At 39.9% G+C, this 11,894-nt stretch overlaps 1 protein-coding gene across 2 annotated transcripts in view; it reads right to left on the bottom strand.

Moving 5' to 3' along the window:
• Positions 1-3,766: 3,766 nt before the first annotated feature.
• The window catches only part of LOC131223473 (delta-1-pyrroline-5-carboxylate dehydrogenase 12A1, mitochondrial), a 91,581-nt gene continuing 83,453 nt past the window's right edge, over positions 3,767-11,894 (bottom strand). For both annotated transcript variants that reach the window (XM_058218901.1, XM_058218902.1), the window contains 2 exons: positions 4,540-4,619; positions 3,767-4,089 (listed from right to left, as the gene is read on the bottom strand). In XM_058218901.1, coding sequence (XP_058074884.1) covers positions 3,951-4,089; positions 4,540-4,619 — 219 coding nt within the window. In that variant the 3' untranslated portion in view covers positions 3,767-3,950. The remainder of the gene's footprint in view (positions 4,090-4,539; positions 4,620-11,894) is intronic.

Here is an 11,894-nt window from a genome sequence, read left to right as displayed (position 1 = left end):
TTACATTAATGAGGTAGCTTATGAAAATCTTTCTTAAAAGGTAGCAGAGTGTAAATTTTATAACAAGCAGGTCGTTTCATGTAAAATTCCCTTTTTTTTTTTTTTTTTGTTTTTTTGTTTTTGTTTTTGTAAATCCCCAATCCACAGCAGACCTATGAAGTAAATGTTTTACACCATTGCAACATTACTCCAGCAGATAGGGTCCCAATGTAAAAAAGAAAAAAAAAAGAAAAAGTAATGAATAAATAAAGCAAGCAAGCAAGCTGTAAAAAATAGCATTACATCCTGATGTATTGTAGAAAACCTCATCCAAAACCAATTTACCTGCCATAAGCCTATCTCACGTTTCTTAACGACCACAATTTATAATTTCAATCTATCTAAACCTACCACTATTTCATTCTCAATGTTATCTTTCCATGTATATATCAGACTAGTTATTACCAATCTCTATTCCTTTTCCTCCTTTTCCACTCTCTCCTGCAAACACGCTACGTTAACCTTCATTTTCCTTCTATCCACCATAACTCATTCAGATATTCCACGTGGCAAGACTAATTTTACTTGTTAAAGTGGTGTGAAAGTTCTTGCCCACTTTCACCATAACTAGAGTTTGTTGTGGTATACCAATCTTGCCTACCTCCACTACAACCATATTTGTAGTGCATTGCTTTTGGGTGTATGTCATAGCCCACCTTACCCACTCACCACCTTAAATAGGATTTGTAAATTGTGTTATCCTGTGCCAAACGTTATGCACCATTGATTAACTCAAATGGAACTTATCGTTCCACTGTCATCAATTGCATTTTGAGGGGGTCCGGGTCCATGGCTCAGTGGCAGACAGATTCTATTTCAACACTGAGATGAGGGATCGAGTGCCCATTTGGTGTGGCTGGGTGTGAGAGTGTGTGGGATATAGGTGTGTAAAAAAAGTATTTTGGGGCGTGTTCGGACTAGCCACAAATCTACACTCAATTGAATATTTTGGTTGTGGTTATTAGTTTTGAAATTTGCAATTGTTGGAAAGTGCTGAAAACCCGACCAATTAACCAAGGTATCCCTTACAATTTCAGGAAAGCAAAACATATCCTCAAGGCCGGTTTGGAATGCGGGATTAAATGATATTGAAGTGTATTAGGTGGAATTATCACTATTATTGCACTATGATTATATGTATGGAAATACTATGGTATTTTGAGAGTCCAATCCCACGTTTGGGATCAAATTCTTCCTTTAGGAAAAACACTGTATTAAGTGAAACCTGTGTTTGATGTACATTAGAATTGTAATCAACGAAGATTTCACAACTAATGACAGTTACCTATATGCATACTACTCGATTGTCACGTGTAAAGGGAGCATATGAATGGATGGTGTAGATAAAACATAGGTATCAATGTGCGGCCACAGATGTTGTGGATTTCGAAATCCACAAAAAATCCCGCCGTTATCTTTTGCTAGAACAGATGATATGATATGATATTGGGATTAATCCAATCCTTATCTTTTCCAAATGCCGGATAGAATTTACATTGGACCAAATTTGTATTCCCTATTCATGGCTCAATGCTAGATAAAATGTGTTTCAACATTGAGGCTATAGATCCAAATACCCATATGGTGTGTGTTAAAAAAATAAAAAAATAAAAAAATAAAAAAAATCATTGGGCAAGAGAAACCAAAATAGAATCCTGTGGATAGGAAAAGCACTGGACATCAATTCAGTTTATCCTGTTTGTTTAGGGTTGGGTTGTCTTGATGAGAATTCTCGTGTAACTATAAAAATCGATATTTAGGGTGGGTTGTTTTGATGAGAGTTCTCTTGTAACTATAAAAAACGATATTTAACATTCTTGTTATGGAAGAATTAATATCTGTCGTTTGAAAAATGGTGGCAATGGAAAACAAATTTCATGGCTATTTTTTTCTCCCTCCAACAGTAAGTATATTCCCATGGAAATCAATTTCTTTTCCAGTGTTTTCAACATTCCCTAACAGCCCCTTGCTTCCCATGGCAACTCTAAAGATACCCTAAAAAAAAATGACAATGCAAGTCCCCAACAATTTACTCTCGCTGCTTTGTTTGTAGTTTTAACCAAATTGAACGATTCAACAATGTTACAAAATGCAGTACTTTCGTTGTGGTTTTGTAAATTTCAGAAAAATCTACTTTGTTTTATCAATAAATAATCAATTAATTGATGCTTTTAATAAGGTGTTAAATTGTAATACTTAACTCAAAGAAAAGAAAAAGAAGAACAAGGAGAATCTAGGAAGTCGAATCCAGATTTAGAGAACTTGCACTCAACTTCAACCATACAAGGATGGTAACCTAGGAATGAGATAATCTGCGTCAAGTGCTTGCTAACTTGTAGTCCTGAATTAGGAGGAAGATGAGAATCTAGGAATGTAAATGTGCGGGTGTCGAATGCTAATCTGGAGCCATGGAAACTTGATTTTATATTCAACTGAGTATGTGGCCAGTGCAACATACGTGGAGAGAGTGGGGAAGAGAAAGTAGGGAGAGAAGTAAAATGGAGCGGCTACACACCTGGAGAGAGGAGAAAAGGGCCTTGAATGGTTTCAATAGTGGATGTCACATCCCCATTTGTTCCTTCTTTTTTTTTTTTCCGGCTTTTAGGGTCACTCGAGTTTTAGATCTCATTTTGTGTTCATGTCCCAACATGAGATGGCACAACAGGTGGATGGAGTGAATGTCAAACAGTCATCATGGTAGGCCCTTTGTTTCACGAGCTCCTAATATTATGTCATCATGCGGGCCACATGAAGAATTGGAGACCTCAAAGCACGATAATTCCTTGAATAAATTGAAATAACAAAAATACCCTTAGTTCATGAGCCAGACACTACATTTTCCTTTTAATGCGCCCCTCCCCGTGAGTAATTTCAGGAGTAAAATTGGTCAAATACTATTTCAGGGATTAAATATTTTGTTTAATCATGTAGGTAGCAAGCGGCATTACAAATATTCTTGCTAAAGAGGCAGTGTGACTCTTCGACTTGAATGAAATTTCTGCCACTCAAAGAAGAAAAATGAAAGATGGAAGAAGAAATGGCAGAGGAGAATTGAGTACAAGAAAGGGGAGGAAGCAGAAAAAAAAACCAAGAGGCTGCAGGAACAAAAAATAGCGTTTTCCCCTTTCTATCAACTTCCTTTTACCTTGGGTCCTTACTCTTACTCCGGTCGTAGACTCTTAGGAGTTTCAACACCTGGTCGAGGGTTCGAGTACCCATTGGTGGTGAAATCCCACCATGGCGTGAGTGTGGTGGTGTGTGTGCGTGTGTTGAAAAAAAAAACACTTCCTTTTACCTTAGGACCTGTTTGGATTGCAGATTGCAATTGTAATGTATTGTAAAAGTGTAATTATTATAAATTACAATACTAAAAAGCAGGTAATTTGACCAACAAATCTGTGTTTAGATAGCTGTGGTAAAATCATAATAGTACTTCTACACTACTGAAATGTCAAATCAACAGAAAAAATATACTGTTTTGCATGTTCAGATAGGGGATTCCACCGTAATATTGTAAAATTGTAATGATTACAAATTCCTTTACCTGTTTCGTGCTGAGTTGCGTGTTTAAACAAGTGATGTAAAATAGAGATGATTACACTTACAGTACGTTACAATTATAATTCGCAATCCAAACATTAGACAACTTTTGCCATGTCACTGAATTGTTCCCAAATCAGAAAGTCATTGGGTGTCTTGTTCAGCATAATTAAGAAAATCGAAAATAGAGAACAGGCATCATCGCATAAGCCTTTTGGGTGAAACAACACTCACAGATTATGATATTATTAGATACAGAATAGATTGCTGCTGCCTGAATATTACAGAGTACCAACTGAAATTCTCCACAGTACCCAATTCACCTGAACTGTGGTCGCCTTATTTACTCCTTTTGGGTATGTTTTAAACATTCAAGTGGATGGCGGGACTTCCCAGTCCTCAGGCAGAGGACCCATGTCATATATGATCTCTCTGTGGCAAGACCAAACAAGCTTTATCGCTTCTGGGGTTCCAATCCCAGCGCCCCTGGGGTCACCAGCTGGTCCAAACCTGTGATACCACTAATTTGTTATTTCTATCTACTTACTCAACATGCCCACACAAGTAGAGGAATTATAAGGTCTGGACATATAATAGTGTCTTGATGTGACCCATACAAGTGGCACTACTGGTTCGGTGATCCAGACGATTTATTTGGTGGGCCCCATGGTGATGGGGATGCTCCCAAATTCTCCTAGATTAGAAGATCCTAACCCTTAAATAAGTGGATTACAAAATAGATAGTCATGAAGGAAAACACAGCCATGGTCCAGAGAAAAAAAAGCCAAAGATTAAATCGCTAGGATCCTCCAATGTGGAATATTTTAGGAATTCCCCATACAATTGGGACCCATCATTCAATGAACTTGATTACTGATTCATGACACCATGTACGAAAAGGATGCATCAGTACCTCATTCACATCCTGAGGAAACGTTGGTCAGGAAGGATCTTACTTACCAATGGTTCTGTGGAGCTCCTGTCGTTCGGGCCCGGATTCCTGCATACGTTGTACCATTTACGGATCTCCCAAGAACTTCCTGCAAAAGGAAAACTCATTGAATTTCTATTGATCCCCCAAACATAGATTTTGGGTTGCAAACTCCAAGATTTGGTATGAAAAAGAATAGAAAATAATCAAAATAGGAATAAAAAAGGAAATGGCAACAAACACTAACAAACAGGAAATCACAATTCGTTAGCAACATATTTAGTCTAGAATCGGCAGGCGACTCTAGTGGCTGAAGTCTAAACATGCTAAACCTGGTAATCTTGAGTGTTTAGCTTTTTTCATGGGTGACGATCCCTTATTGAATAGGAAAATATAAAATACAACATGCTTTGCTACCCTAGCCAACTACATACGAGGCTCCAAGAGCAAAGAAAACTACATAGAAACCCCAATTTGAGATAAAATGGTAACAAACAGGACTTTAATTCCTGAATGAGACCACAGCCCTGAAACTGAACTCATCCGACACATGGCCCAAAGGCATTTAAAGACACAGCAAGATTTCCCCCAATTATGCATGATCATCCCCCTTGAGAATCCTCTAAAGTGCTGGATGGCTGTCGCCCAATCTAGGCCTCCAATGATTCTGCTAAGGATGCCACAGACTGGGAATTGTTTCCCTTGAAAAATTCTCTTATTTTTCTCATTCCATATGCCCCAAATGACAGCAAAGAAGACTCCATGCCACAGACATCTTCCAATGGGCTCCCCATGCACTCGCTGACCAGCTCTCAAATAAGATGCGGGACAGCTTCAGGAACACCCAGCACATGCTGAATTTCCTGAGAACCGCCAACTATGTTTCCCTTGCTGCACTACAATGAATGAGAAGACGAGTCACTGATTTTTCTGCAGCACAACACATAATACCATCTGTTTGGCAGCAACAAACCTTTCCCCTGAAGCTGATCGACCGTTAAAAATTTTCCTATACAGGTCAGCCATGTGGAGTTTCTAATCTTCAACAGAACCTTATAGCTCCACAATCTGCCAACCAGAGAGTAATATGGAGGGAATCATTGATAGGATTTGCCAATTACCTTCCTAAAACACACCATTCTCTTGCAGTCAAACACAGTACATCTGACTTTCATGTATTCTCCTTACCTCGATTGCTTCTCTGCATCCAATCCTCACCACTATTAACATAAAAGAGCGATGTTCACTTTTTTTTCTTTTTTTCTTTTTTTTTTTTGAGAATTGATAAATTTCTTAATGAAGCTAGAAGGCAAAAACCAGCAAAAGAAAAGAAGAAGCAAAGAGAAAGCCCAAAAACCTTAAAAACCCAGCTACAAATGGGCTAGGCATCGCAATCTTGGATTAACAATAAAGCTTTCCTAATAATAATATTTGAGGACTCAGCTATTTTGAAAGCACCGACTATTCCTTTACAACTAAATAGACCATAGAACCACAGGCTAAGCTAACCACCACTTCAACCTATCTTTAGAATGAGGACCTCCTACATGCCACGAAAGGAACAACTCCTCCATAGGCTTCAGGATGACCCACAACACATTAAAAACTAGGAGAATACAATCCCAAACCCCCTTTGTGAAAGGACAATGTATGAGAATGTGCTCCACCGATTCCTGGGTCCCTCCTCATGGCTCAGTGGTTGACTCAAAGAGTTTCAACATTGAGGTCATGGGTTTGAGTGCCCATTTTGATGTGTGGGTGTGAGTGTGTGTTAACAAAAGAAAAGAAAAAGAAGAAAAAAAAAAAAGTGCACCACCGATTCCTCATTTTCAGACAAAGGAGGCAAACGTTCGATAGCACGATCGCCCTTTTATGCAAATTATCAACAATAAGAACCCTATTCCTTCTTGCCAGTCACACAAGCACCACAACCTTTAAGAGGGGCTCTGTACTGCCCTACATAGACTGTAGGACTGCCTTTAGCTTTAGACATGAGAACAGAAAGCACTTCGAGGAACAAACCAAAAATCCTCTCGACCGATCTCTCCACCAGATCAACACATATTTTTCACCTGGATTGGGCTAAGGAAAGAACTAAAAATCCTCTTGACCGATCTCTCCACCAAATCAATGAATATTTTTCACCTGGATTGGGGCAGAGGATATTGAGATGAGAGAGGAGTCTTGTTAACTCAATTTCATTGTCCAAAAGATTACGGTGACATGGGGGAAGCTACACACCACCTTGATCCTGACCTGAGAAGCACCTGATAACCAGAATATTTTGGATTGAGCATAGACACGCAATACAGGGGAACTCAGATCTGAGGGTGGACTCCCCTACCTAGATATCATCCTAGAAATGGACCTTTTCCACATTCCCCACTGGAAACTTGATCTCTTGAAAATTTCCCCAGCTATCCTAGCAATCCATTTCCAACAAAAGGAGGCTCCATAGAGAGAAGCCTCCCTAATCCATCATCCCATATTGGAAACCCCGTACTTGCCAGTAATAGCAGATCTCCACAGACTCCCCTCCAACTCAAGAGATGGAACTTCCAGTTTTGAGCTCAGCCTTGCCAGAGGAAGTCTCTCCTCAGCTTAATGATTCTAAGAAGAGCTGACTGAGGGCAGAGAAATAAGGACATAAAATAAAGAGGGAGGTTTGAAAAAACAAACTTTCTTTTTTCTTTTTTCTTGTTTTCTTTTCTTTTCTTTTTCTTTTTCTTTTTTACACACGCACACACACCCCACACACTCACGCTAGTGGAATTTAACCACCTATGGATACTCGAACCCTTGACCGGGTGTGGAAACTCCAGAGAGTCTACCACCCAAGTAAGAGTAAGGATCCTGAAAAAGCAAACTTGATTAAGGTAATTCTACTAGAGAAAGAACTCTCCCTTTCCATGGCGACAATTTTCTCTCCATTTTCAAAATGATGACATGCCAAAGGTGTTTAGCAGGTTCTTTGATTAAGAGAGGAACAACAAGATAGGGCAAAGGGAAGGACCTAGCTCGGCAGCCGAAAGATTCAGTCAATGATTTAACTTCCCCCACCTCCAAATGGGACCCCCAGGATTTCACTCTTGCATAGATTCATCTTAGCCTGCCCATTTGCATCAGTTTGCATATGGAATCCCATCCCATGCAACCAGATGGTACCTGTGAGTGCCTATCCCATCATTCCAAAGGAAATGTCTTTGCATGGTCTCTAATTTTTGGGCTATCTGCGCTGGGCAAAGCAAACAAGATAGCCTAGAAATTGGAAGGCAAGCAAGAACTAATATCAGCAGTGGCTTTCAGTTGCAATGATTTTAAGGTGCCTGAATTTCAATCCATGATTTCAGTTGCACGATTTGTAGAAGGCAATTTTCTGTAAATTAATTGAGTGGCTAAAAGCTCAAAAATGACTCCTGAATTTTGACTGACTCAAACATTCCCTCATTTCACTTTTAGTTTGCATTCAGCTAAAAATATTGAAGCTGCTAGGACTAAAAGACCTTATATGAACCAAACTTCCATATTGGCAGAATACAATAATTGGATTTGATTCTTTCAAGAGATGGATTACTTGAGAAGCAAAGCAACAAGTTTTTAGCCTATTGCCCAAGAACAAATTCAGTTCAGAAGTATGCCACTTGCTTATGAGAGTTAGTAGAAAGAGGCTGAGGAATTTAGGAACACTTTGCAATAATTTGTTATGTTTATTCTATCATATGCAGGAGAAATTATTCAAATGAAGATCGGTTAGAGAATCCTAATGATAGAGGATCCAACACTAGCAAGAGTTTGATAGGTCTAGAGAGAGTTCCAAATCACAGTAACCATACTAACCAACTAGTTACAACTTACAAATTTGGTTTAACATAGAAACAGTTACCTAATATTGTACAGAGAAAATTCAATTTAACTTGGCTTCGTTTCGTAACTGCATCCTTGTTTTATGGAGGTAAAAGGACTTTCTAATCTTTACATCAAATGGGTATTTAATGTGAGGATAGATTGTCATTTGATCAGAGGTAAACTCACTGCCGGATTATGGGATATCTTTTATTGAGCAACTAGCTCTTTGTTTTTTTCCCCCAGCTGTGTTCTGATGTAGCTATGACGCCCTGACTTAGAGTGGACCTAACTTCGGCATTAAGCATCATTTTCCTTTTCTTTTCACCCAACGCACGTGTTCTGATGTTGCTGCAGATGCCCTTACTTCGTGGCGACCCAACTTTTGGACTGGGCATTCTTTTTCTTTGGCCTAACTTTTCGACTGGGCATTGTTTTTCTTTTCTGATTTGGAGCCTCTTTTGTGGGTAGCCCAGACCCTTTACTTTCCAATTGATCAGCTTCATTTGATCACATCTCTATCCTCCTGCGCTTTTCCTTGGTTCTGGAAGAAACCCCTCCCGTAGTTAACAGTAGACACCAACCTTCTAGCTGTATCCACCCCTTTCCTACTCTATTATTCTATACCTCAGAGGCCATCTGAGATCATTTTTTTTATTTCGCCTTTCTTCCACAAATTAAAACAATAGGATAAGGAAATTGAAACAATGGAATAAAGTCTTCCTCACACTCCTCAAGAGACGCACCGACCATCTTATCTACTTGGCCAATTGCTTCAATTCATTGGATTCCCCTCACTACATAGATGTGACCCCTCTTGCCCCGAATTGGAGATGCAAATTTGCTCTGCACCATTTTCTTACCCCTCCCAAGCTCCTCTCTGAAATCAACCGATGTTTGCAAGAGAATAGCCAGAGCATTCAATAGCAGTTTGCCGCTAGATTGTAGCACCCATATAGACAGAGCATCAAGAAACATTTCTCCTCGAGCAGATCTGCAATCTTCGATTTCCATGCATAATAGTTGATCATCCTAGCCCTTGTCAAAAATCACCATAGGTCCCAAACTCTTGTCTAGAAAGAGAGTGCTTGAGCTTGGGGCCTCCATCTCATAGGCTTGTCTACCCCCAAGCATGGGCCACATGGATGAGGGGAGCAATGATGGGGACATTAGAGGACCTACTCGGATGTACCAGAGACGGAGACAACCACTGACATCAGCGCAGCTTTCTTTGTAGATGGGTGACAAGTTTTAGATGGGACCCATCGGGCCATTTTGAAGACCCCACATGCATTGGACGTGCATCAGGAAAACCTCACCTTGGGATGATGCATGTGGGTTGTTTAGGAGATCATTTTAGTCATAGGATTTTTATTTCATATCGATCTGACCGTTAGATCTTGTCGATTAGGCCATCGGACCACCGGATCTTTTTAGATCCGGACCCCTTGGAATCTGATCTTGCTTTCTTTATGTTTTTTGTTATTTTTAGGAGTTATTTGATGGTTGAGATTGATAATATGTTTTAGTTTTCTTATTTTGGATGATAGGCTACTTCCCTTAAGTGAGTGGCACAGTTGTAATTATGCTGGATTTAATTTCAAATTTTTAATTATAAAAGCACGGGGGGTGGAGTTCCAACCACAGTGGAGGTTTGAGAAGAAAAGGAGAGAGAGAGAGAGAGAGAGAGAGAGAGAGAGAGAGAGAGAGAGAGAGAGAGAGAGAGAGGCTCTCTTGTGTGAAGGAATTTTCTTCATTATTTTCTAGGGTTTTTTTGAAAAAAAAAAAAAAACCCCTCCTTTCCAATTAAATTGTGGAAGGGTAGAAACTTGTTTGATGGTTGATTCCCCAAGGTATTCTTCATCTTACATCCTTCATCTTTTTTCTTCAAAATGTATTATTCTTCTTCTTTTATCTTTCTCTTTTCCTTCCCATTACAACCTTCTAAACCCTAAATCTTAAATTTTCTAGTTTCCCCAATTTTTAAAAACCTAATTTCCAAATCCTCAATTACCATGAACCCTAATTTTCCTAATTTCAGATTTTTCTCCTTCCTAACCTAATCATAAAACCTACAAATCTGTCCATTGAGTGTGGAATGTGCCTATGCTAAATTGGAAGTTCTATCCTTCCATCGGTCCTAGTTTTAATTGATTTATGTGATTGCTTAGCATGCAAGCATATGATTTAAGTTAAATCAAATTTTATTTCCTATTGTTTACTCTTAATTAATTGGTAGGTTAGCATCTTTTGTTGATTGAATTACTTTATGAACTCTTACATAATCTCCACGTTGCATGCTAGCATTAAATCATGTGTCCTGCATCAAGCAAGCTCGCTGGCGATTGCATCGGAGCATCCATCATCTCTCTGCTGCTAGTTTCTGAGCTGGGACGACAATCAAAATAGGAAGGTTCATTAGCCGTGTGGAATAAAGGAGAGAGAGAGAGAGGCTCACACAAAACCGGGCTACTTAAGTCTTCCACACAATAATAGCTTACGTCTAACTCCACACAAGCAAGGACTCGAACGCGTGCCCTTGACCATTTTCTAGCCCTGACTGTTGACAGGTGATGTGTCACATCTGCAGCTGCTTTCACACCAACTGCCTCAACCTAGGCACGTGGCAATCCTCTTCGCTGTTGTTCTTCCATTGCTATCATCACCTCAGACATGTGGTTCACTCTTTAGCATTGCCACCAACCCTAGTTTAGGACATGCATCACACCTTGTTCGACCCCGATAGCTACTGGTATATGTGACAAGCAATCCCCCACCGCCCCTCCACCTACTCTATGCGATCCAATCTGCACCTTGCATGTGTCCATGCCCTCTTTCTGTAGTTTGCAAAAGCAAAAAAGTCGTGCTTTGTCTTCCTCCATTGTAGCTCCACCACCAACCCCCTGCACATTTTTAGCACCAGCCAGTTAGCTAGCATGCCATTGACTTATTTTGCCACCTCTCGATTCCTGCACCACCCTCACAAACAACCTATCCTATCCGAAATGATGGGAATTCTCTTCGGCACCAACAATTGTTTCTTCCTATCATAGATTCTAGCAGCTCCAAGCTCATTGCACCCGTCTGTATCTATATTGATGGCGATCACCTCCCTAAACAAGAACCTGCTACCATGAATACACATTGAATCCAAAATTCCAAGGGCCTACACTTGAAACTAGACATCCTCCTCTTCGAACACCGACCTTTCAACCCATTTGCTAATTAAGACAATAAGACCATCCTTGAATATATTGCCGGCAAGAATCGGGTCGAAGTTTGCCAGAGGCCGGAGTGAGAACCATATCTTGGACTCGCTTAGGTGATTGATAACTCAATTGTGCTCTTCCAAACCACAACAAGTTGCTAACCACTCACCCACCTCCACAACTGATGCGTCAGCCCTTAGTGCCACTACTAGACTCCATTGGAGTACCTTCCAGGTGTTCTCCTATACCTTTGGGTGAATCCTCACCTCTAGGTCTTTCATCATTTACCTCCACACCCACATTGCTTCTGCTTGATTATTGCCACCCCTCTT

This window comes from Magnolia sinica, chromosome 13 (assembly GCF_029962835.1).
Source record: "Magnolia sinica isolate HGM2019 chromosome 13, MsV1, whole genome shotgun sequence".
Classification (NCBI taxonomy): domain Eukaryota; kingdom Viridiplantae; phylum Streptophyta; class Magnoliopsida; order Magnoliales; family Magnoliaceae; genus Magnolia; species Magnolia sinica.
Note: the sequence above shows the minus strand (reverse complement) of the source record. Positions and strands in the feature narration are given on the sequence as shown.